Below are 27,254 nucleotides of genomic sequence, written 5' to 3' on the forward strand. Positions count from 1 at the left end.
ACCGTTACAAAAAAAATCTTGAGTTTAGGAGAAACAAAACAATAATTTTGCAATAATGTCACAACACGCTGGGTAAGAACATAATAAACCTTGTTATTACCATCCTGGAATAGCAAGGAGCCACTGAGCACAGCACACAAGAGCATTCACTCAGAATGCTTAAAAACACCCCGTCGATAAAATGGAGCTTCAAACTCAAAGAGACTCACAAAGAGCACTCAGCTGACTCTTTTGGTTCCAAACCTGGATCTGTTCCCACTGCAGCTCCGGGTCCTGACTTACACACAATGACTGTGGGAGATCAGGGAGTCATGGAATGGTTTGGGTTGGAAGCGACCTTAAATCTCATCCAGTGCCACCCCTGCCATGGGCAGGGACACCTTCCACTGTCCCAGGCTGCTCCAAGCCCTGTCCAACCTGGCCTTGGACACTGCCAGGGATCCAGGGGCAGCCACAGTTTCTCTGGGCACCCTGTGCCAGGGCCTGCCCACCCTCACAGGGAACAATTCCTTCCCAATATCCCATCTATCCCTACTCACTGGCAGTGGGAAACTATTCCCTGTGTCCTGTCCCTCCATCCCTGGTCCCCAGTCCCTCTCCATCATTCTTGTGGATAAATGCCGAGGAGCAAACAGCCACAGCCCCACGAGCTGTCAGGGTAGAGGTTGGTTTGCCTGTGCTGACAGCGTGGTGCTCCTAAATTTACAATCTATAAACACACCCAGGTGACAGAACTTCAGCCCTGACTCCTGCTTTGCTGCAGGTCACAGCCTCTGCACCTCCCTGGATTCCCTGGGATTCCCTGCTCTGGCTCCCTTGGGATTCCAGGAGATCAGAGAGCCAGCACTTGCAGGATGGGGCTAAAAGGGCATTTATGAGTTTATGACAAGTTTTTAATGTGACATTAGGAGGCATTTGTTCACCAAAAAGTGTTCAAACCCTGGCACTGGCACTGGCACTGGCCCAGGCTTCCTGGAGAGGTGTCAATGCCCAAGCCTGGGCCTCCCAATCCAAAGGCACCTGGATCTTGGCTGGAGGTGTTGTTTTGAGCTGGAGCAGGAACTCTCCATCAGACCAGTTTTTGGGGCTAGAAATTCCCAAAAACTGAGCCCAGAGCAGTGCTGTGCTTCCCGTGCACTCCAGCAGTGCCTGTGAAAGGCTCTTCCCTCCTGAGCAATGAGCTCTCCACCCAGGCAGAACCACAAGGAGCTGATGAGGATGAAATTCCCGAGCATGAGGGCCTCTCCAGGCTGCTGGGAAGAGCTCCAGAGAGCTGCCAGGGCTGAGTTATGCACTGCCACTTCACTCCCACATGGTCAGAGCTCTCCTTCTGCTGGCTCTGCCATGGATCAGGATGGGGAAGGCTGGGCACAGGGAGGAGGCAGAGCAGGGATAAGCACACTTTTGGGATAACCCCGTTAGTGATTTGCTCCTAATTGGGCATGGAATGCCATCAGAAAGCTCTCTGCTTCCATCAGAATCCTCCCTGTTTAGGCAGCAACTCGGAAGTTGGCACCAGGGCTTGATGCAAACTGCCTGCTTGCATATGGTCTAGCAGGAGTGGGAAAACGTGTGGGGAATTGGGAATTTCCTGCCTTCCACAGCAGGGTTTGCTAGCAGCCCTGCCACTGCTCAGAAGCAGCACCCTGAAACCATCCTGAAACCATCCTGCCCAGAGGATCTCACCCGTGCAGTGAATCAATCAGCACGGAAATGCTGAGTGTCAGCAGAGCCTCTGACATTGCTCTTCACAGCACAACAGGCACTGAGAAAGAATTCACCCATTTATTCTGCCCTGTTCCTCCTCCCAGCCCACCTTCACACTGAACAGAGGATCCAAAGGATCCAAAGGATCCAAAGGATCCAAAACAGGGATCAGACAGGGCTGCTGGCACAGAGACCTGAATAAGATGTTAAGCCTGGATTAACAATCAATTTCCTTCTATCAATACACATAAAAGTGGAGCCCTCTGACAAGCTGGAAAAGAACACAAGAAATAAAGAAACACAAAGGTTTAAGAGGAACATTCTACACCAAGGGGAAAATAGCAGCCTCTGTATTAGGATATCAATCCATCATTATTTAGGGTATCATTAATTAGCTCAGCCTGGACTCTGCCTTTACCTCTCCTATTCAATCCCAGATTGTGAGGGAAAAACAACTGATTCTCGACAGAAGATTTATATTCTGTATATATTCTGTCCACAGAGGCATTCAAAGGCACCAGGAAAGGATGCAAAGAGGGATAATCAGTGCCTGTCCCTTGGGGAACTGTCCATGCAGACAGTGCTGATCCCACACCAAGAGCTCACATCCAAACCCAAATCCCTCCAAAGTTTGCCACCTAACCAAGTCACACTTAGCCTCAAAACAAAAATCACATTAATTTCTAAGTGTTCAAAAACTGCAGTGAAGTTATGAGGCTGAAAGATTTTTATGGCCTCTTGGCTCTGCCTGTAAGTCCCAGGAAATGTTTCATCATTTCATGGTTTGCATCCACCCAAAACTCCCCAAGCATTCCCTGAGTCCTGACTTTTACATTTCAATTCCATTCAGGTTGAAAGTGGCACAGGATTAGCTCAGCTCATCAGGGGCATCAGTTCAGGGTGGTTCACAAATAATTACATTTTAATGAATTCTGATCATCTGCAATCTGATTTGTATTTTGTCCTTTCATTAAGCAGGATGCAAAGTCATGGATTTATTAGCACAGAGAAATTCCTTATCTTGCCACAAGAGCAAATAATCCATTTTTGGGGTTGAATTTGTATTTTTGGGGGTGTCAGAAGAATTCTTGAGTACAGACAAATCTCGTACTTTTCAACTTCCCAGTTTCACAGTAAACACAAGATGAGAAAAAAATACACCACATTCAGATGTCTGTGGTAAGAACATAAGGAAGGGATTGAATTTGGGGCTTATTCATTTTTTTCACGTTCCTCAGAAAGAGGAATAAAATCAGATCAGAACAACATGGGAGAAATACAATCTTTGGCTCACTGTTTTCATTTTCCTCCACACATTTAGGGAGGGAATTCCCTGGGATTTTGTATTTCTGCTGTAGACTCCACTAAGCCAGAGCAGAGCAGTGACAGAAGGGTTGGGAGAGAAACAGGATCACATCAAGAGAGTGCAGAATTCACAACCTGTGTTTCAGACAAGAAATTAAGGTGTTTAAACCCTCAGTCTGATCAAGTCAAATGGAAAGAAGGGCATTGCCTTAAGGGACAAATATCTCCAGTGACAATGTGTCCCTTGGCTGCCTAAACCGGCACCAAAGCCCACTCCTGTGGATATTCCAGTTCTCCAAGGCAGAAATCATGGCCAAACATCCAGGATAAAAAAGGGAGAACCATGAAAGGGAGGCTGAAGAAGTGAGTGACAGCTAATCAAGGATCACATTTGTGGTTCTGCCTTGCAGGTGGAGCTGCTCTGAACTGTTCCATGCCAGATTTTTCCAGTGAGATGCAGCACTGTCTTCAAATGCCAGCTTGGCACTGGATGGTCATAAAATCACAGAATATCCTGAGCTGGAAGGACCCACAAGGATTGTTGATCCAGCTCCTGGCCCTGCACAGACACCCCAACAATCCCACCCTGTGCACCCCTGGGAGTGTTGTCCAAACAAATTTGCCCTGAATCAATGATGTTAAATCTCTGGGAAGAAAACAAAGGGATGCTTTATGTGTCCTCAGGTACCTTAATACACTGATTTTCGTGTCTTTGCAAGCATCCACAGCAGGACTGAAGAAAAGCCTGATTTCTCAGAAGGGATCTTTCCCATGTCAGATATTCATCTATACAATGATTTTCTGGATTCAGGTTTTCTCCCTGGTTGTTCACCCGCTCCAGAGTGATGACTACAAAATGAAAGGTATTTTCTACTGAAAGGTATTTTCCACTGCATGGCAGAAAATCTTTTTGGAGAAATGCTTTGCTCCACCATGAGAGGGACATGAGCCTGGTGAGCTTTGTCCTTCTGCACCAGCTGTGCTCTTGCTCTCAGCAGCACATCCAATTCGCACACAGGTCAGTGCTGCAGAGGTCACAGAGCACGGTGGGAAAGGCAGGTGGGAGTAATTAAATAACACTAAAAAGCTATCAGCTCTCCCGAGTGAAAATTAATTCCTTAAAGCTGATGGCGCCTTTGGGAAGAGCAGGACACACATCACAGGATGTGTCACTGATGCCACCACCCTGTGCCTGGTAAAGGAAGCTGCAGTTTGACAGCTTTCAGTTCTATTTGAAATTTTAAATTTCAATTTGTGCCTGAGGGAAGGGAACCATCAGGAAGCTGTGGCCAGAGTTACTCTTTGGGTCTCCAAGACAAAGTCCAAGGTGTGCCCAATCCCACTTTGTCCCCAGCCCAGAGTACTGAGTGCCACATCCATGCCTTCCCTGGACGCCTGCAGGGATGGGGACTGCAAACCTCCCTGGGCAGCCTTTCCTTGAAAAAATTGTTCCTCAAAATGGCTAAAATTGAAATTATTCCACAGATGACTCCATTGCTTTGCCTTCCAAGGGCCTCACTCTTCCCAGCTCTCCCAGGACTGGCACAGGAGCAGCCAACATCCCTGCAGGATCCAGCATATCTGAGAACACTCAATTTTTCTCTTCCACATGCAAACAGCTCTGCAGACCAACCCTGTGACCAGCCTCCCTCTCCTCTGGCACTCAGCACACCCAAAAAGAGAAGCAAAACCATTCTTGTGCCAGAGGCTGCTTTTTCCCCCTGCTGAGTCCACCCTGGGCTTTGCTGAGAGTGAAGAGCCAAATTTGCTGTGTGTCTGCAAAGCTGCATCCCTTCTGGAAAACCCACTGGGTGTATCCACAAGGCAGCAAGAAAAACTAAATAAACACAGGAAAGGGCAAACAACCTCATTTTTGCTCGAATGCCACATCTGCTTAGAAATATCTGGACCAGAATCAAAGCACGACATGCAATTTGCAGTAATTTTTCAATGTTCAAGCTATTAAGTCAAATCCATGCTTACAACAAAAACCTCTTCAGAGAATTACGTTTTATTTGCCACTTATAATAGCTCTCAGCCTGGACAGGTCCTGGTGGCACTGTTCATATTTCTGAGGAGAGCAGCAGAAAAAAAATCCCTGCAATTCCACATGGACAACCTGCAGTTACCAGCTTTCCATCACGGCTGCACACCATTGATCTTGACAAATGAGTGCTGTCAAGTTGGCTTCTTTTTTCCCCACAAACTCCCTTTGTGGTCAGTTTAGCCCTCGAGGCTGATCCAGCATCTAGGAAATGCCTCAGCAGATCAAAGCTTTCCCTGTCTGATAAATCTGCAATTTATCCTTCACTTTGCTTTGATTAAGGAATCCGAAAATAGGAGGTGTTGGATTAAATGGAAAACAAACCATCAAATTCATTATTTATTCCCACATGATTAAAACAGAACAAACTCTGTTTTAGCAGGTGAACACCCCCACAGCAGGATACAGTTATTTATAAAAAAAATAAATGTTTATCTGGGAGGACAGCAGACTTACATCCATGTCTAAGCACACACTCAAAAAGGAATTCCCAGAGGGGGAATTGTAACCACATTTAGCCTGGAGGCAGCTGGGAGAAGCCCAGGTTGTGGATGGACATTGCTGGATGCCATTTCTCAGGAAAAGCACCACTGTTCTCACAACCCTGGCACAAACTGGGGGCTCCTGGAGAGACTCCTCAAAAACAGACACCTGAGGTGGGACAGGGGCAGAGTTTGGGTTGGGATTGCCTTCCTCCTCCTCCATCCCATCAGCAGGGAGCACAGAGACTGAGTGACTTGCCACACACTCCTCTCTGCTTTTTCTCATAAAAATTATTGGAGTTTAAATAAAAAGGTGACATTTCAGTGGGTAAAAACTCATTAGATGGTGCTGAGCCATCAGTGCAGGGTCTGTGTGTAGGATGGATATTCACTAGAGGCTCACTAAGTATTTTATTTGCCTGTTTGGGTTTTTATTCATGTATTTAGCCACTATTTTTTCCTCTCTATACAGACAGGTCTGGAGGAAATGTGTTTGCAGATTGCAAAAGCACTGATTGTGAGCTCCTGTCTGAAGTGTCTCCTCTATGAGTTTCCCCATGGTGCTCTCATTTGTACAACAAACAGCTCCAGCACAGTTCCCAAACCTGAGGGACTGACACCTCAAAAAAACCCCACAAAACAGATAAAAACAAAGCTTAGAAAAAAAAAAAAAAAAAAAAAGAACGAAAAAAGCCAAAAAGAGCTTTATAGCTCATAGGATTGAAATATATAAATAGGGGTTTAATCTGCTAGGCATGAATAAAACTTGCATTTCTTCAGTCCCTGTGAGGCTGAACCAAAGGGAGCAGCAAACTGCTTCCTGGGAAAAACTTCCTGGGGAAAAACCATCCCAGCATTACCATCGCACTGGATCTCCTTCCTGAGCTTATTTTAGGAAACAACTGAAGCAAAGAGGAACAGAGTGTCCAAACCAGCATCTCACACTGTGACAAGGGAAAAGAGAAAAGGGCAAAGGAGGATTTTTTTTAGAATGCCCTGAACACCTCTGGGAAGCCCCACGAGCCAACAGCCTGGTTTGTGTTCTCCCTTCTCCCAGCACTCCCTGTGGGAACAGGAGAAACTGGGGAGCTCAAAATCCACCCTGCAACTGCCCTGATGTGGGCTAACTCTAAGAATCTTCTAAGAAATCAAAATGAACTATTGGACAAATGAACTGTTGGGCCTGAGCAGTGAGGGGTTCTTTCTATTTCCAGTAAAGGGTTATTTCTATTTGCAATAAAGGGCTTTTTCTACCTAAACTAAAATGTTATTTCTGTTTACAATAGATATAAATTAAGCAGCTCCCCAATGTTTCCTCTCTTACTCCTCTGCTAGCATGGCTCAAGGCCACCCAGTGACACAAACATCTCTATTTCTATTGATCTGCAATCTTTAGTCCATTAAGGGATAGAAACTCGATGCTGTTGCATTTCACTCACATTCTGAATTGCATTTTGCTTCCTTGGGAAGTGCGTGCTTGGCTGGCACCTCGCTCAGCAGACATCCTGCTAGGGCTTGTCTACACAGGTATTGAGCATCTTTATCAGCATCCCAAGTGTGGGAATACAAGCAGGGCTTGGAGCAGAGCCAGGAAAAGCTCCTGTGACACAGAACAGCAGCCTGGGCTGAGCCTGCAGTGATTTAATGACACCTCTTGGGCTCAGCTCCGTCTGCACCTCCAAGCAAGTGTGTCCCCACAGCCCTCTGGGGACTGGCACAGCTAAATAGGGATTATTTCCTACCTCTCAGAGGGCAGAAACAACAGGTTTTCCAGGGAGGTGAAAGGCAAGGAAAGAAAATGTGATTTTAGCACGCATGGTTTAGTGGTGGGCTCTGCTGGGTTAGGGGCTGAACCTGATTCTGTTAGAGGCTTTTTCCAAACAAAATAATTCTGTGATCCTCTGGCACACAGCAGGGAGTGTCCCCAGTGTTTCTGCATTCCTCAGGGAATCACTACAGTCCCCCCACCCTGGGGAAAAGGAAACCCCACTCACTCCTTCACTGATTCACCAGATCTTCTGTCAGGAGAGGAAGGAGCACTGGCCTCTCACTGGGGCTGGAAAATGCACTTTCAAACCCTAATCCTTTGGGAATAGGCACACAAGCTACTCTCATGATTTCAGCAGTCCTTCAGTGTAAATTCCTCCTGTAGTTACCTCTCTTCCCCAAAAAACCCACAGCAACAAATCCAAGTATTGCTTCCTGACGTGGCTCTCAGTATGTAAAGAACTGCTCTTCCTTTTATATAAAAAACTGGATTCTCAGCAGCTCTGCAGTTGCCAGAATTCCTGCATGGCAATTAAAAACGATGGGATTGGTAAATATTCATATAGCTGGAGAGGACTGGGCACCCACAAGGTCTCTGTGTCTTCTTTATATAAGTGCAGAAATACACATTTTAGAGCATTGTCTATGGACAAACAGAGGGAGCGTGAGTCCAACTGTTCTTCCTTCAGAACAGGAAAACTGAGAGCTCCAGAAAGCAGAGCACTGAATGGAAGGCAGGAGGTTGTTTCCAAAGGAAACCCTGCCTGGCAGGTGGGACAGCCCAGCTGGAGAAGAGGGAGCTTTGTGTGGGATGGAAGGCCTGGCATTGTCCCTGATATTCTCATTTACTCATGGAAAACCAGCATTTCCTTTGCCTCACTGGGTGACCTCAGAGTGCTGGGTCTGGAAAACTACAAAGCCAGAAAATGGGATTTTTTTTGGATATCAGGAGATGCTGCTCCTCTCAGGGCATCCTTTCCTGGCAAAGGGAAGAGAGAGCTCAACCAAAAGCACAGCTGCACACCCCAAGCTGTGAAATTCCCGCTGCTCTTGTCTAACCTTGGAATCTTCCCCTCAGGACACAAAAATTCCCATCAGGATGCCTCCAGAAGGAAAAGCCACCACCCTCTGTTCTCTTAGCTGGCCCTTCCCTCTCAGCAGAGAAGCCTTTTGACTACCCACAAATAAAATTGGGGACCAAGTCAGTTCTGAGTGGAATGAAACCTCCCAGCCTTTGGGGATGGAGCAGCCAACAGATGGAAGGAGCAGAGAAAATGGGATGCAGATACAGAAAACAGCAAGAGGGAGAAGATTATCCTCCCCAGCTGATCCTTTTCATTTGTGTGGATCCAGGCAGATGCTCGGAGAAATAGGAAAGCCCCGAATTTGAAAGGGATAAAAGAAAATGCAGTTTGATACAAGGGATAATTAACTCAGGGAACGTGAGGCTACAAGGTGATGCTGAGAGCTGAGGGTTCAGTGGGATTGAGGGGAGAGGAGACTCAGGGAGAGGGAGAACAGCTCTGATTACAGCAGATAAAATTAAATGCAGAACTCATGCATGCTGGTAATGGGCGAAACACCAGAGGGTGAGGAGTGGGAATGAGCTTTCTTGAGGGATATCTTTCCATAAAGCTCCATTACAGGGTTTCTAATTTCATCCTTTCAAACCTCTAACACTGAACGTTGCTTGACATTGAAAACTGAAATGAAAAAGCTCCGGAGGATGCTTGTATTGTAATTCCTCTGATTTATGTAACCATTTCTGGGAAGTGCCTGTTCTCTGGAAACAAACTGCCTGAATGTGGAGGTAGAACTGCATTTCAGCATTTACCTGGGCAGATTAACCTCCTGCTTCTGAGCCACAGGCAGCAGTGGGTCTGATCCTTGCCCTGGGATGAGCCTGGCAATTCCACCATGTGCCAGATAAATATCTGTGGCTGGGCAAAAACAGCCCAGCAGCTTCCAGCTCGGAGGGGAAGCCCATTTGCTGTGATTTATCCACTTGCTGCTGAGGATAAACACTAATGCCATCATGATGGCCCCTTGGAAAGATCCTGTCATCTGCAGCAACCTGGCTGTTCCACGGGGCCAGCTGGGGATTTTATTCCAAGGAATAAAACCCTGGAAGGTGACAGTGAAAGGAACAGACTGGCCCTGCCTGGCACTGCCACCACCTCAGCTTTTAACTCTTCCAAGGACAGGAAACTCCCTGTGTCCCTCACAGTTTGGTCATGGCTTTTTCTCACCCTGGCAAGAAACACAGAATATCTTTGAGTCTTAACTCAAAGGTATCCCTGAAAGGAAAACGGGCAAATCCTTCATTCCCTGTCAGCTGCAAATCCATTCTGGTGCAGCCCTGGTGGTTTCCTGAGCACATCCCCACAATCTGCTGGATGTCTGAGCTCCCACTGCGGTGTTCTCTCAGGTTTGGGGCACAGCACGATGTGCCAGGATCAGAGAAGAGTGTTTGAGAATTCCCTGACAGCTCTTGCACTAAATCCCACACCCTGTAATCTCTTCAGCACATTGCACGCTGGAAAGCACTGGAGTTCCACTAGAAAACATGCATAAACACAGTCCTACACACTTGAGATTATCATCAACCTGCCAAATCTGAGAGCTTTTTCGTTCCATTTCCTTCTCTTTATCCTCTTTGTGAGCCGATCCTTGAGCCCATGATGCCAGGAGACAGCAAGCCTGCAGTTCAGAGCTACTCCAGGCACTGAATCCCAGAAAACCAGCACCTCTGGAAGGGGAGAGGGAAATTCCCTCTTGGATTTCGTGCTGATGATCCACAACACAACAGTGCAAACTCCAAGCTGTGAGAGGATGCAGATCACACCTTTGGCATGACAAACACCAGGGCACTTCCAGCTTCCCCTGCTCCTTGATTTCCTGACACAGGTTTGCCTCCAGTGAAGAGAGAGCTGAGCTGCACTGATCCTCTCCCCCTCTCACTTTCCTCAGCAGTTGTGCCAGCTGATGTTTAAATATGACCCTTTTAATCAGGTTACTCGGTGTAATACAAGCAAAATTACGACGAGATGGATGCTGTTACTGCATTCCCTATTTTTATCTCCATTGATTCTCCCGTGCCTCTCATGAATCACCCTGCTGAAGATGTGACAGGTTTATGTCACTCACAACAGGGCTGTGACAATATTAGCTGCACCATGAATTCAGCATGACACCACAATTGTATCATACTTGACCCCATTTGATATATTTCTGTGCAGAACCAGCAGCACCAATAATAATAAGATATTTTTCCCTTTCTAATAAGACATTTTTCTATAGAATAAGACACTGTCCTATATAGAGAAAGGTTTGTGCTTTCACTGCCTGCTGCCCTGGGATTGTATGTAAATAATGATGCTGTTTGTAGGGACTGTGGCTAAAACACATCCCAGCTCTTCAGTTCAAGTAATTCCTCACACCCAACAGCACTGCTTCTTACTACAAACCACTGAATTTTGGCATCCTTTCCCTGCCTCTGCTGTGGGGAGAACAGGCAGGGCAGACAAGGAAACTGCAAAAGTGGGAGACCTTGGCAAAATCAGCAGCTGGAGATAAAAAAAAAATAGGAGGCTTTTTCCTGCTGATTTCCTCAAACTAAGGGAATACAGAACCTTCATTTGCAGTTTGGATGAGCTGCAGTAAATTGCCCAACTGTTCTCTTCTGCCAGAATAATGCACTTGCCAGAACCTCATCACTATAAACTGCTGCAGCTCCATTGGCTCCGGCACAGGCAGAGCTAAAGGAGCCTTTGGGTCATTTGTTCTTTTTTTTTTTTTTTTTCTGAAAAGTGTTCTGCCACTTAAAACAAAGGGCAGGCAGCCAGCAGAGATGATTTTGTACCCAATTTTCTCACAGATTTTCTGTAAGAACTCACAGATAAGAGCAAGGCCTTGGATTTCAAAGAAGTTTTGCAGTCAGATTTACTAGATGTAAAGCTCCTGCCACTGAAATTTCCTGGAGAAGCTGGATGTGAATTCATTTGGCTCTACCTGTGGCCAATGAGGTTTTTAACAAAGTGACTCCCATGGGGCAAGGACCATGTTTTGACTCTCTGAAAGCCTGTGCCCCCTTTCTTCAGCCCTGCCAAAAGCAGAAAGTGGTTTTAAATATGATGCATGAGCTTGTCAGCACTACTCTACTCCGTAGGAATCAAGCCTCATTCTAAGGACTGCAATAAAATACACTCTTGGCGTTGCAGGCAGATGAGTGCAAACATAAAAGTCTGGGATTTTAGCATTAATTAAAGCTCCCCAGCAAAGTTTGCTCTGCCTCTCCTAAATTACCTTATTTAAATTATTTAAACCCCCCAGTTCTCCCTGTGCAGATGCACAGTCAGCTGGTACCACTGAGCAGCTCAGCCCCACTTAAAAGCTTCACTCTGTTCTTATTAGGAGCTGCTAAAAACCATCAATTCCAATGAACATGCCATGGAAATAACAGTTCCCCATTTTTCCTCATTGGGGAGGGGTGACTTGGCCTCCCAAGTGCTCTCCCACTCCCTCTCCTCACCAGGACACCAGGAGAAATCCTTGTTTTCCACTTCCAGGGGGAGTGCTGGGAACAAGCCCAGCTGCCCTGTTCACTGACAGTTTAGTGCTCACAGAAATCCTCAGGAACAAAGAGTCCTGCAGGGATTCCTCCAGCAGCTCCCTGAGATCACCTCTGAGCCAAGTGAGGAAGGTGGGATCTCCTCACCTTCCCAAGGACGTGTAGAAATCAATTAGCACAGAAGTCATCCTAGAGCAGCAGCTGTCACACCAGCCCCTGGGGAGGGAAAAAAAGGCTGCTGAGGGGAAGAGAGAATTGTTCTTTCTGATTATCTCACTGTGCAAAGTGTTTCAGTGCATCCTGGAAAACTGGAATCGCCTTTGCCTGTGGAACAGCCTGATTGCCACCCAAGGGATCTGTGTAAACACAGGAATATCACCCCTTGGAGCCAGAGATGGGCAGGGACACCTCCCACTGTCCCAGGCTGCTCCAAGCCCTGTCCAGCCTGACCTTGGACACTGCCAGGGATCCAGGGGCAGCCACAGCTTCTCTGGGCAACCTGTGCCAGGGCCTCAGCACCCTCACAGCCAGGAATTCCTTCCCTTGGGGCAGCTCTGCAGGGGAATTTGGGGTGCGTGGGAGAAGTGGCTATGGGGAGTCTTCCCATGTGAACACCCTCCAGCCCTGGGACATGTCCTTCCCAGCACACATGGGAGAGCATTCCTGAGAGGAGACAGGACTGAATTCAGCTCCTAAAGAGGCCACAAAGCTGTTTTGCACCCTGGATCCCGTGGGTGCTGTGCTGCTCTAGAGGAGCACCTGCTCAGCTCCCTGCCAGGGCTCTGTGTTGAGCAAGGAATGAGCAAAGCCAGGCTGAGATCTCCCCATGATGGCAGAGCTGGGAGCCAGGAATTCAGCCTGGGCAAAGCAGCAGTGAGTGTTCCACAGTGGTTTATTTAAAACACCCCTGTATCCCACATCCAGGGAAGGGCTGCACAGAGGGGAAGATCCATTTTCCCAGCTACTATTCCTCATGGGATTTCAGGATAACAGCAGAAGGATCACAGCTCCCTAGACCCCTTGCTGCTCAGGGCACATCCCACCCTCACTCCATCTGCAGTTCCTTTAATGCCAGGACACGGATCAGGGACAGGATGTGGTCCCCAGGGAAGTCCCTGCTCCCCGATGGAAAAGAGGAAGGCTTGGGCAGCAGAGCGAGCAGCCAGCCACGCTGGGGCACGACAGGCTCTTCATTTCAAAGAGAAAAATCTCCATTCTTCAGGAAACACTGCTCAAAAATTTAATCTTCATTCAGCTCAATGGAGCAGCCTCATAATTTACAGCAGCAGATAAAGCCGGGAGATGTAATGTGAAATATCTGAAGCGGTTCTCCCCCTGATTTAAAATGCACCTTGGGCAGCAGAGCCTGAACTCCCCTCGGCGTGTGTTCCTGGCAGATAAGTAAACAATTTGGAACTTCCCGAGATAGTGGCAGCCAGGGGAGCAGAGCTGACAGCAAACTGCAGCTGCAGTGCCCCACTGATAAGGTTTTGGGGTGGCTGAAAGGAAGCAGCTCGGCAAGAAGAAAAAGCTTTTTGTGTACAAGTTGTCGGATCAGAGATAGGAGAAGAAAGACATCATTTTCACAGGGAAGCCCTGCAAGTGGCCTCAGTGGCAGGGCTGAGCCTCTAACACAGAGCACAGGGAGAGAAGGGGAGCAGAGACACAGGGGTCAGGCCGGGCAGCTCCAAGGATATTCCTGGCTGGGCTTTACAGAGAATTCCACTCAAACTTTTTCTGTAAACATGTGAGACTGAAAATGAAACCCCAGAGGATGAGAAACACCATATTCACATTGACTGAGCAACTTCCAAATCCCACTTTTGCCACCCAACTGCACACCAATTCTGCAAGATTTCTGCCTCACTTACTGCACCCTTTTACTGTGGTGTTTTGCATTTCGTATTTGGAAGGACAGGCAAATAAACTGGGGGTTTAGCATCCTGTGGAGCCATTTTGCTGAGAATCACAGAGTATTCTGAGCTGGTAGGGATCCACTGGGATCATCCAGTCCAACTCCTCTCCTTGCCCTGTGCTCATTCCTCTCCTATTCCAACAGGCGACCAAGGATCACCTCTTTGATTTTTAACCAATTCCCTATGCTCTTTCCAAATTCCAAGACAAATAAAAGCAACCAAAAGCAAACCAAAGCGAAAACCTTTCAGTCAGAAATTGTAATTTTGCCTCCATGCTGCGGGGGGGAATTCTGAGGTGCCTTTATTGCTCCTTTATTTCCATGGCCAGCTGAGCTGTGATCCACGTGGGATTGCTGAAGTTATTCATGGCACATTCCACATCCCTGGCCGACGTGGCAGTGACTGACAGCCCCTGGAAAAGTGTAGTACAGCTCCAAAAACCTGACCTAACTCCCAAGCAGCCTCCCCTGAGGCAGGGACACCATCAAACAGAGTTTTTTACACGTGTCACTCTGTTGCTGCAGCAACCTGGCTGCTCAGGAGGCAGAGCTCTGCCTGAGTTGGGCTCAGATGGCTCAGATTAATCCCCTGGGACTGTTCCAGGGAAATCGGGATTCATTTGCACTTTCTTGGAAATGAAGGGACTGTTCCACGGAAAACTACTTCTGAAATCCACCCCTCTGCCCCTCCCTCATCCAGAACTTGAAGGAATGGCTGGGCTGGCCCAGGATATTCAGGATATCTAGAATAAGGCTCTTGGTGCCATGGCAAGCAGGACTGAAAGGGCTTTGGCTTTTATTGTATTTTTTTCCTGAGGGTGAGCACGGAAAAGGTTATTTTTGGGAAAGCATGAGCTGCATTTTTTGGGGTTTGTTGCGTAATTGCACAGACCTGTGTGCCATGGGGAAGTCTGTGGGACTACCAAAATTCAGAAAAAAAATGTGCATTGTAAGACCCCAAAAGCACCAATTTCCATGGATCTGCCTCCTAATCAGATCATCCAAGAGTACAGAAGTTTTTCCTCTCAGTCCTGCCTTGCAGAATCACACCAAACCTGACTTTTATAACCCAGAACACCCTGGCAGGACTCTGCTCCTCCCTCTCCCCAGGGGAGGAGGACAATAAACTTGCATCTCCTGATGGTTTTCCTTCTTTCCTTACACCTGCCTGACGTTGTCCTTCTAAAATAGGTTTTTTCCCCCAAACCCTCAGATCCCCAGCACACAGCAAAGGCTCTCCCTGCCTATTCTGCCCCAGACACTCAGAACTGAGCAGCCTGTGTTATTCAGAGTGTTCTGAGTGGCTCTGGCTGTATTTTAGCATGTCTGATGTGCTGCTGCTCCTCCTGAGAGCCCAGGCAGGTCTCACCTGGACTCAGCAGCCCTGGGACATCTCCCTGCTGCTGCGTGGGGGATTTCTGCACTTTCCTCACCCAAACTCTGTATTTCTGGAGGTGTCTTTGCACAGTGACTGTCACTTCCACCCACGCAGCCTCCAGCAGGACCTCAGTGCCACCCAGCAGCATGGCAGGGTGGCTGCTCCTGGAGCCCAGCCAGAATCAGTGTGCTGCAAACAGAATTTGCCTCGAAATAGGCCAAGTTTGGGTGTGCAGAGCCGGGGGCAGGACGTGGGAACAACCTCCATGCTGAGAGAATTTATAACTCGCCTCTTTTAAACTTGGGCAGCCTGAAAGCTCAAACGCAAAAAAACACCCCAAAAAACAAAACAGGAACAAATCAACAACCCAGCTAGAAGGTGTGCCTGAAAAAAAGCCTGATGGGCCAAGAAAAGGAGCTCAAACCTGAGCCTTTGACACCTCTTTGGCCATAGAAATGATTCGCATTTCCCACTCTTTGTGCCACCCTAATTCAGTGTCTCAGTACAGGTGGAGCTGTAAAGATAAGTTAAGGAACCTTCTGCACTGTCAGGAGAAAGGGAAAGGAAAGAAAATGAAAGAGAGAAGAAAAAGGAGAGGAGAGGAGAGGAGAGGAGAGGAGAGGAGAGGAGAGGAGAGGAGAGGAGAGGAGAGGAGAGGAGAGGAGAGGAGAGGAGAGGAGAGGAAGAAAAGAACAAAGAAAAGGAAAAGGAAAAGAAAAGAAAAGAAAAGAAAAGAAAAGAAAAGAAAAGAACCGAAAAGAAGTGACTTTACTAGCCCTATTAGATACTCACTCCTAGCTGGAGTGAAAACAATGACAAAATGGAATAATGAAACTGTTTGAATTCGGAATTTTGATTTTGCCCCGAGAAAGCAAATTCATCATTTGAGAGCTCATCGTTTCCCAGATAATACCCTAAAACCTTCAGCAGGGAGAGAGAACGAAGGGTAATAACACTCCCACTGCAAAGCTTGCCCAAAATCATAAACTCATTAGTGCAAACTTAAATCTAAAGTCACTCAAAACTAGGACACACTGGGCTTGCTGGTTACAGCCCCAAAGCTGTGCAGGAAAACTAATCACTTCTGGGATGGGATTTTTTTTTTTTCTTCTGCTGCAGTACAATCTATAGTTTAGTTGGTCAAATCAAGCCTTTCTGAGAAAAGAAGATTAGAGGCAGTTGTTTAAAGTATTGAGCGGGGAGCAGGATTTAAGCTTTATTACTGACCAGGATATACAAAACAGACTGTAATGAAAAAACAGTATTGGGATTGTATTTGCAGCCTGAATGGAAAATGTTGAGGGAGGACAGGGCCATATGGAGGAGCTTAGAGCTCCAGCAAGGACTGGTGCCCAGGGAAATGCCCTCTGAATCCGTGGAATTGGTGCTGTGGGGAAGCCAGGGGAGTGAAAACAACAATTATCACACCTGAGCGCTACAAACCGGCTGTGGGCAAGGGAGGGAACTCTGAGAAATTGGATTTTATCCTGTTTGTAAGGGAGCTTCCTCCTGCAACAGCTTGTGTGTGCCTCGAAACAGCACCCGAAATACCCCATGGAAAACTCTCCTCCCTGGGGGGAATTCCCGCAATTCCATCGCCCCCAGGACTTCTCCCTGTGTTTAAGAGCATGGCTGAAATAGTGCCCAAAACATCCCATGGAAAACTCTCCTCCCTGGGCGGAATTCCCGCAATTCCATCTCCCCGAGGACTTCTCCCCGTGCTCAGGAGCATCACTGAAACAGCACCGAAAATATCCCATGGAAAACTCTCCTCCCTGGGCGGAATTCCCGCAATTCCATCGCCCCCAGGACTTCTCCCATGCTCAGGAGCATCCCGGCCTCCCGAGCACAGTTACACAACGCAGGGTGTTCTATTTCCCCTCCATCAGCCCCTCTGCAGGGTTTGCCCGGGGCCACCTCAGGATACACCTTGCGTAAGGGAGGAGAAATGCTGAATTTCCTTTTCCTGCAAGCTGACTGCACACCGAGAGAGTGACAGGGAAAGTGCCATGGTCACCCACGGACCTCTCGTGCTCTTCAATGCAGGACTGCCACTTTTATATTGGACTTTATTACGTATTTTCCACATTTTTATCTCCCTCAGCACTGCCTGAACCACCCTAGCTCTGCTCCAGGCTGGACAAATCCAACCTTTCTTCCTCATTTTCCACTCTGTGGCCTCAGGACCTTCTCTTTGCTGTTCTTCACCAGCTTTTAGAGGCAGGTGGTGCAGGACAGAAGCCACTCAGACCCTCTAGTTTGTTAACACATTTAGAAATTAGAAAACATTTAGAAATATTTGCAACAAAATAGTTTTCTCTGAAGCGTAGAATGAGGAATGAATGAGTGAGTTTTATCCTAGTGAATTGATAAACCACTGAGCATTCAGAGTCCAGCAAGCAAAGTGTAGCCAATGTCTCATCATCTGGTGAGAAAATACATCCCACTTCCTAGGATATCATAAAGGAGGATAACTTGTAGACATCTAGTAAGAAATACTGAAAATGAACTTTTTTCATGATGTTCGAATACCATAAGAGACTTTCCAAGAAGGGTTTTTGCCATTTTACACTGATGAAGCTCAGATGTGTATTAAAATCATTCCCTTCACAAACAAAATCTCAAAAAGAGTTGGCAAAAAGTAGCAGATTTGCAGTGAAATTACTGAGGTTTCTGTCTTTATCATTCTCATGAGGGGGAAATGGTGATTTCACACAGGAAAATAACTCACAGCCTTAGCCCTGCTTGGGGAAATCCAACAGAGATTTTGAAACCTATATGGAAAATTTTGACTTATTAGGAATTGATATTTTGTGGGTTAGGTTGACTTCCGTGAGTCTGGTTTAAATCTCAAATTTCTCAATTGGAGATAAATATTATGGGGCTAATCCTGCCTTGTGGAAAACACAGTGTGCTGAATTTGGGAATTTGGCTTGAGTAAGGAGTAAAGGAGCGCAAAGGATGAACCCATATCTAAATATTCCATTTTCAGAAGCACACAAATTCCTGAAAATCACTTCTGGTACAAACTGAAGGGTTTCTATCTCATCACCTGGAGCAGTTCCTACAAACCCTGAAACCAACCCATTTGTTCATTCCCAGGAGCTCTTAATTTCAGAGATAATTCCGAGATTCATCCAAGCAACTTCCTAGAGGTGTTTTTTGGAAACTGCCACGTCCTCTTTTCAATAACTCCAGTTCTTTGCTCATAACTTGCTCTTGCTCAGTTCTAACCCACAATGGAGCTCAGATGATGACCATCCATAAGTTTTCCCATACAATCACTGAATTACACCTTTATAACCCAATCAGAACCTGCAGTGGATGTCCAGTGAGGAATGAGAAGCTCTGCACCCAGCACTCACAAATGGATGATTCTGTTGTTGCTGAGATGTCTTTGGAAGCTGTTTCTGCACCTGAGCAGCTGCTCCAGTTCATTTCTATTCTTCCTGGGAGATCATTTATTACATACAAGTGGTACAAGTAGGATAGATAAGAAGGACTTGGTGTAAAAACTGAAAATTCCTTGCAATTGAATAAAAAATATTGGGGTCATGAACTTTAAATACAACCTTATATAATAGAGGCTGGTGGGTAATGTGCAGATAAAGATGGTATTTCCCTGGATGGCTCCATTAGCTCATGTGTCACGGGAAAAGCTTTTGAACAAGAGTGGGGAAGAAATACCCACTAAGACACCAGCATTTTATTTTATTACTGAAACTTAAAACTCTGTCTTATCTCCAAATCCATTACTTCTATCCTAATGAGTCAGTTTTACCAGTCATACTGCCATCCCTCATTTTTTTTGTTTAGAGAGCTGGAAAAGGAGTCATTAGTTAGATGCTGAGGAATAACTAGAATTCATATCACTCACACATCCTTTCTCAACTAATTAAACACCAGCAAGACAATCCATTCATTTCTATTACAAGCCAGAAAAAAATATTAATAAAAAATAAATCTGAAAGCTCCCTGACAGTAGCAAATGCAATTAAACTCTCAGTGTATGAATTGGGGAGCAAACTGCTGCACCACTGTATGGCAGTGCTTTTCTTCCCTTAATTAACTAAAACACGGAGAAGAGACTCTGATGGCTTAATAGCATTTCCCTCACTGTCAGAAATGCTTGGGGATGGTTTTATTGTGTTATCACAAAGAGATCTGGAGGAGTTATTGCCATTACTCCTCTCTGCCACCTCAAAGAGTGACAGATTCCACGGAGAAACTTTGCTGCTGTTAGCGGATGTGAAGGATTAATATTTTATAACATCATTACTTTATAGGCAGCATAACTACAGCAATAAGAATACACTTAATATTTTATGCATTCCCAGCCACGTAACACACAGGGAGCACTGATTCCCCTGCACATCCCCCTGGATGGGTGTGAGTGAAAGTGGAGCAGCTCATCAGGTTTATGGCTCTCTCTGTCCTGCTGGAAGTACCAGAGGGGAGTCAGCGAGAGGCTCCCATCCCTGTGTGCCCCGAGAGAGCAAATCCTGTCCAGAATTTCCCCCAGCCCTGCAGCAGAGGCTCTGCACACCACACACAGCAGTTCAGGGCGGCGAAGGGAGGACCCTGCAGCTCTGCCCGGCTCCCTGCGAGGCTGGTGGCAGTGTGAAGCCGAAATTCCCCGCTGCACACAGGCACTGAGGCTGAACTGGAGCCCTTTAAACTCCAGCACGCTCCTCCTGCCTGCAGAGGCTATTCCCGCTGAGCCAGAGAAAGTTAAGGCAGCATTGTGTGCATTTCCAAAGCATCCCGCTGGTGCCTGTGGCTCAGGGCTTTGAGCACGGTTTCTTTCCCTCCCCGGGTTTTTCCCTGGCCCTGAATTCCCGCTGTGTTTGTGGGATCTCCCAGCTCTCCGCGGTGTGTGCACGGCTCCAGAGGGGAACAGTGAGCACACAGCCAGCGGGGCCAGCCGGGAGCTGATGGACGACTGGATTTTCAGCTGCAAGGTGCCGAGTGCCGCCGGCTTTGCTCCCCCCAGCCCCACAATTTGAAGGGCTGCACCCTTCCTGTATTTAAATGTTCGGGCCATCGGCTCCTTTGCTCTCCGAGCACGAGGGACATTCCCTGAGGACAATGTCTGAGGAGCGTTGATGGGGGAAGCTGAGCGGGGTTAACGCCAAAAGGCATCAATCCTTCGCTCCGCACGGGACCGCGCCTTTGGGAATGGCGGGATGCTCTACCTGGGAGCCAAAAACAGCTCCTTTCCCTTTTTTTTTTTTTTTTTTTGTTTGTTTCCTTTCCCCCTCCGCCTCCTGCTCACTGTTTGTCAAGAGAAAGAAGGATAGACAGGGACAGAAGCGTTCCACGTTCTGCCTACATCGTTCCCACAGTCTCTCCTAACCCCGAACTCTTCCCGTACTTTGTATTCACCGTCGCGCTTGACTGACACAAGAAACCCTCTGTAGGAAGAGAGGCTTCCTGTGAGCCGAGCCCCGTTTCCATGGTGCGGAGTTTTCTACTTAAAAATAAATTCCCGTTTCCCGGAGTTTTCCGCGCAGCCCCGCGGAGCTGCCCGGCCCGGGGCAGCGACAGCTAACGCGTCCCGCATCCTCCCAGCTCCCCTCCGGACGCCACAGCCGCCTCTCTGCGCTCCGAGCCGGGACACCCCGCGCTCCTCGGCACGGATTTTGTGGTCACCGAGCCGTTCCTGCGGCGGGGACAGCGGAGCCGCCCAGCTTTGGGGCTCCTCGCACCGCGCCCTGCCCCGGAGCCGACACCTCCGCCGGGACCCCCGGCCCCGCTCACCGAGGAAACTTTGGGGAGTGACCCCCGGAAGCGCAGCATCCCGGGCATCCCGAGCATCCCGAGCATCCCTGAGCATCCCGGGCATCCCGGGCATCCCTGAGCATCCCGGGCATCCCTGAGCATCCTGGGCATCCCTGAGCATCCCGAGGATCTCCCAGCATCTCTGAGCATCCCCGAATATTCCCGCGTATCTCGAGCATCCCCGGCCCCGATCGGCGGATCGGGAGCTGCTCTGGTCCCGCTGCCCGCCCGGGCGAGCTCCCCGTGGCCCCGGAGATGCCCGGAGCGCCAGCCCGGCCCCCGGCCCGCCCCGGCGGCACTCACCGATCCGCAGCACCTGCTGTGCGCTCCGGGGCAGCCCCGCCGCGGCGCAGAGCAGCAGCAGCAGGAGCCCCCCGGCGCCGCCCGGGGCCGCTCGGCGGGGCCAGCGCGGGCCGAGGCCGCTCGCCATGCTCAGTTCATGCCGGCTACCCCCGGGCGGGCCGGCTCCGCGCCGCTCCGCGCCGCCCGCCCATGGCGCGGGGGCTCCGCGCTGCCGCCGCCGCCGCGCTGCCCGCGCCCCCCGCGCCCGAGGGACGGAGCGACGGAGCGGGGAGGGACGGACGGCGAGGATCCTCCCGCGGGGCGGCCCCGGGCGGGGCCAGGCGGCTCAGCGCGCTCGGGGACAGCGGCGCGCACTCGGGGACACGAGCGCGCACTCGCGGCCGCAGGCGCGCACACGCGCGGAGCAGCCCGGGCGCGCTGGGACAGGGACAGGGACAGGGACAGGGACAGGGACAGGGACAGGGACAGGGACAGGGACAGGGACAGGGACAGGGACACAGCCCTGGAGGGCGCGGAATCTGCGTCTCTGGGTACATCCCAAACCCGCCTGGAGAGTTCAGTGTCACCTGCTCCAGGTGGCGGCAGGGTGCTCTCCGGAGGTTCCTTCCAGCCCCAGCCATCCCGGGATTCTGGGATTCTGTGACAGGGACGGAGAGAGGGACAGGGGCAGGGAGAGAGGCAGAGCTGTGGTGGGTGGCAGTGCCCAGGGTCTGCAGGCTGAGGGACACCCCTGGGGACACGGCGGAGGCAAGGAAGCACTTTCAGCAGTGTCTTTGCTACTCTGCAGCCAAGGCAGGGACAGGAGATGCCCCCCCCCGTCCTTGGCGTGACCACCAGATCGCTTTCCCCTGGTGATTTGGGGCTCTCAAATAATTTTTTTGATCGGGTTTTTGAAGGTTCAGTGCAACTCACACTACAGAGCAAACATATGGGTCCTGAGCTGCTGTGAAAAAAGAAAACAGCGCCAGAGGAGAATGACTCCCACCTAGCAACAGAACTAAAACTGCACAGCTGACATCCAAAACTGAAATAATTTGAATTTGTTTACTTTGTATTCCTCTCCAGCCTCTCTAACTATTGTTGCAGAAATGAGCTCCTCGGAGCAGTGGCAGCACATGCTGGAGTGCAATGGAAAGGAAAGCATCCACATTATATCTCCCAGTCAACCTCAAATGCATCCTGGAAAGAGCTGCCTCTGTTCACAGGGCAACTGAGGCTGTGCAGGAGTTCCCAGAGCTGAGATTCGCAGCCAGGATTCCAGTTAGAGCCCCACTCTGCATTTCTCAGGCATGTTTTGGGATAAATACCTTGGGGATAAAAGGTAAGGTGGATAAGAGAAATAAAAATAAAATAACAATGATCCGTTCTTGTCACCTAGCACATTAACATCACCAGTGTTACAGAGTCCTTTACACAGGAATTTGAAGTCTTTACTCTTGTTTTACAAGTTTTCAAAAAAAAGGAAAAAAACACTGGAAATTTTCTCAATTTCTTGGTCAAGTTCTGAGAAATTTTAACTGTGTTGCCCTCAGGACTTTTACCAGACCCTATCCAGTCTAAGGCACTACAGAACTATTTTATAAGGTTTTTTTTCCTCTCTTATTAACAGCACGTGACCAAAACTCCACAGAATTCCATATAAATGAGGAGGTGAAATTAATTTTTTAACTTAGAAATGTGAAGATCTAAGTACTTTTGCTGAAGCACCAGAACACATAAGAGAGCAAATACAAATTATCCTCCCAAAGAAAAGAGCACCATGATTACAGCAAGTTTAAGCACCACATTTTAAAAAGCTCTTTTTGGTTTAAGTGCTGTCCTCATTTATGTCCCCAGACCCATAAATGCAGTTGTCCCCTTTTCACTAAAAGTGCCTCAGAGAAACTCTGAGCAAACCAGCATTGATGTGCTCCACTGACCCAGGGTAACATTAGTCTGCAGAGCTGATTGTCCCCAAGCTGTGGGGACTTTTCTCCACCACAATATTCAGCTAAAAGCCATAAATAACCCACAAATCAAGCACAACCCACTGGAAACCTTCCTCAGCCAGAGACTTACTGCATTTTCTCTCCAATATACGATACACCAGAGATTTTTGGAAAAAGCAAACTCGCCCTGTCTATCCACAGAGAATCCTGGCACATCCTCCATCAAGAAGGGACTTCTCTTTGTTTCTGCTTAGTCACACTTGGACTAACCTGGAAAGTTCCATGAAATGAGTGTGAGCCTCCAACCTCTGACCAAGGGCAACACTTCTGCTATGAGAAGTTCTTTCCATATTTCCTTTTTACGAAAGAAACAAAACCCAAAACCCAACATTCCTTTTTATGAAAGGAACAAAACCCAAAACCCAACAACCTTTGTGCAGATAATGAGGAAGGGAGAAGAATTAATTCAATATTTTTATTCCACTGCCCTGTTTTCCCAGTGCATATTTCTCTCTTCTGCCATTAGTTACTATTAATTATGAGCAAGCTGGTGGGGTAAATTAATGACTTTCCCAAATCTCTGCCAGCATCGTTTCAATGTGTCCTAACTCATTTTTCTCCTTCCACATTTATTTCTAAAGAGTGACTTAAATTTATTCCACGTTTATTTCAAAAGAGAGACAACAAGAGAGGATTTCACTTTATTAACTTTATCCACCTTGGTGCTGGCATTGCAGACCCTTTTCCACTCATGTAGAGATGTGGGAAAGGCCACAGCTCAGCCTGGAGATGTTTTCCCCAGCTCCAACAGCAAGAACAGAGTGCAAGTGACTCTTGGTCCTTCCCTGGTGGCTCAGATCCCGGTGATCCTGCTGGGACTGAGATTGAACATTCCCTTTCCAGCTGTGCTCTGCTCCTTGGGGTGCCCATTCCATTGGCTCCGGGCTTTGGACCAAGCTCTTTAATATTCTGGTGTCTGCACTGAGTTTCTCATCTAACACACCCCCTGTAATTGCAAAAGGAATCCTACATGAGCACAATTCCAGTGTTTAATGCAATCAGGATGAGGAGACCTCCTTTCAGTGCTGGACAGAAGTGAACAAACTGTTATCCTAAAAGCTGTGTGTTCATGGGATGTTCTTTTATGGCTGTTGCAGCCCAAACCCAACACAAACTGCATTTCTGTGAATGTTTCTGAAGTGCCTCTCCTCTGCAGAGTTCACATTAATCTCTGCTGCATCTGCACACCAATTCCTTGCATGTTTTGCCTTTTGCCTCTCACACATTTACTGATGCTGAAGGCTTTGGCGTTAGCATGATGCTGTGAGGTGAAAAGAGTCACATTCCCTCTGCCCTCCGTTCCTGCCTGCTTTGGTTTGGTTTTGTGCTTTTTCTGTTCTGACTAATTCACATTCTGCCCACTCCATTGTGTTGCTGCATGAGTGCTCTCTGCAGAGAGCTGATGAGAGGCCATTATTTGACCCACTGGAAGTCCTTTTCTGCTGCAAACAGGACAGCATAATACATTTCAGCCCAAACCCTTTTTTATTCCCTGCGTTGCATCAAAAAATTAGGGCTGGCATCACCAATTGCTGAAATGTCCCTGTGGGAAAAGCCCTGTAATAACTAACTCAGATGCCTCTGAGCACCTTTTCCCTCTGCAGCCTTGGCACTGATCCTGTGACCCAAGACAGGAGGAGATGATCAGCTCTGGAACCATGAAGTTGTAACTGAGCAACCCCCAGCCAGCATCCCTAGATCACTTTTTTTGTGGTTCTTAAGCAGCTTGAAGTGCGACTGAAATATTCCAGTTGATGTAGGGCAGCTCTGTAGTCTCTTAGGAATGAATAAAATGCTTCCCCAAGCTGAGAAGTTAATCAGCACAGTTATTTTTTATTGCTTTGGGTTACTTAAGTCTTCCTTCACAGCACTAATTCCTGATTCTCTCCTGCTTATGTAATTTATACAAATCTGATTTTCTCACCACAATAAATAAATTGGTTCTCACTCACTCCTGGTTTGACGTGTTTGACCAAGGAGGACAGAAGAATGGAGAGGCATTGCAAAAAATACTGAAAAAAAACCCAAAACCCCAAAGCAGCAGAGAAAGCTTCATTATTTCATGCCTGTAAGTGGATCTGCTTACAAGCCTCCCTGATTATCCACATTAACAGCATCACACCCGTGCACAGAACCCGAGGCAGGAGAATTCCCAGCAGCTCTGTGTGCCTCTCCTGGCCCTGTGCCAGCCTGTGCCACCCAGCCCCATGCTGGCAGTGTCCCTTGAGCTGTGGTGGGGACAGCCAGGGAATATCCAATCTCCCAAACCCATGGAATTTGCCCATTTGCTGTCATATTTCAGTGCTGCGAGCCAAAACGACTTGAAATCCACCCATAATGATGAGAAATCAGTCAGATCCTTATCCTGAGCTGCCACACAGTCCAGGGACCCCAGAGCCCAAGCTCCCTCCCTGGGGCAGTGCCATCCAAAATAATGAGCTGCTGTTATCCCCAAGGCAGGGAAGGGAGTTCTCAGGGTCCTTGGGACAACACCAAAGGTGAACCATGGGGCAGTTAAATAACCCAAATAAATACATCCTCACCAGCATCAGTGAGGGATTTCCCTTTGGGATTAAATTGCTGGCACTGGGCTCCAAAAATCTCTTTTTTTTCCCTCAGATTATATATTGCACTGAAAGCAGGCAGAGACCAAAAACCCTCATCCATTATTCTGCTATTTTCTGCTCAGTATCCTCACCTGGTGCACCCTGCAGTGGATTTCAGCCTCAGTGGGGTTGGGTTTATTCTCAGATTATGCTATTAACGTGCACAAACACCCTGATGTTATTTATGGTGGCATAAGCTCCTGCACAACGATTTTTATTAGCTTTGCTAATTCTGTGATAACCTTGCTGGGCCATTTCCAGGTGTAAATATTTTAGGGGAGATTACTGATTTAAAATATCGACGAAAAGAAATGGAAGTGATGGTGTTGTTAAGGTGTTCTGGCTAGCAGGTTCCCTTCTGAAAATCACCTGGAATTTCTTGGTGGAGAAGGCTGTGTCAGGATGGTAGGTCTCATTCACATGTTTGTATTCCTATCTGACTTGAAAAAAATATCTTTTTTTTATGGCATAATGAATAAAGGTTTCCAATAAATTCAGGGATGTGGGTTCTACATTCAAAAGCAAGCAGCTCCTCTGGATCCCAGAGTGGCTGAAGCTAGGGGACATCCCTGGGATCATCTGGTTCCAGCAGGGCCACCAAACAAGGATGCTCAGGGTCACAGCCAGTCTGGTTTCCAGGATCTCCCAGGACAGGGACAACCTGTGCCAGTATTTGATGACTCTGACAGTAAAAACCTCTTTTCTTGTGTTCTGAAGTCAGATTGTCTTGAGAAGCCATCTTAAACCAGATTAAAAATGGGACAAAGGGTTTGTGCTGCAAAATCTTCTAAATAGATTAAAAATTTCCTCTGTGCAACAGCAAAATGAGGTAAAAAAACATTCATTTTCTCCCTTTATTCAGCAGGAGAAGTGTGAGCTCCACAAGGGGTGACCTACATATGCACTCTCTTGTTTGTTGAGCTCAGAACCTTTGCTCACATCCCATAAATCACAGAATCATTTAGGTTTGAAAAGACTTCTAAGATCACCGAGTCCTCCACGAGTTTCTGAAGCATCCACATTAATTGGTATTGAATCTCATTAATCTTGAATTGACAGAGGGGAAAAATCTTGCACACAATTGTGGAAAGTATTTCTATTAAAAGACCAAAGCTGAAATTAGACTATTCCTGTCTTTTTTTTTTTTTTCACAGAGGAAGTGCCCTGTGTAAAATCTGACTTTCAGCAACCTGTTGAGCACAGAGAAGAACCAGGAGCAGCAATTCCCTGTCCCAGAGGTGTTCCAAGACAAACCCAGAGACTTGGAATGTGAACATGAGAGTCTGACATCTTTTGGAAGTGACACCAGGGACACAATTCTGGGAACAGCTTCCCACCCCTGGCCCAGGAGCTTCTCAGAGCCTCAGTGACAAGTTGGGGGCACCTGGGATGATTTAATCCAAAGTGA

At 47.8% G+C, this 27,254-nt stretch overlaps 1 protein-coding gene across 3 annotated transcripts in view; it reads right to left on the reverse strand.

The window, feature by feature from the left end:
• The window catches only part of GRIK1 (glutamate ionotropic receptor kainate type subunit 1), a 90,310-nt gene extending 68,855 nt beyond the window's left edge, over positions 1-21,455 (reverse strand). The window contains exon 1 of one of the 3 annotated variants that reach the window (XM_085077604.1): positions 21,253-21,448. In XM_085077604.1, coding sequence (XP_084933730.1) covers positions 21,253-21,379 — 127 coding nt within the window. In that variant the 5' untranslated portion in view covers positions 21,380-21,448. Of the gene's footprint in view, positions 1-21,252 lie in introns of all 3 variants that reach the window. The other 2 variants (XM_085077617.1, XM_085077611.1) reach the window with 2 other exon arrangements.
• Positions 21,456-27,254: the final 5,799 nt, after the last annotated feature.

The sequence above is a fragment of the Lichenostomus cassidix genome, chromosome 1 (assembly GCF_008360975.1).
Source record: "Lichenostomus cassidix isolate B80296 chromosome 1, HeHo_3.0, whole genome shotgun sequence".
Classification (NCBI taxonomy): Eukaryota; Metazoa; Chordata; class Aves; order Passeriformes; family Meliphagidae; genus Lichenostomus; species Lichenostomus cassidix.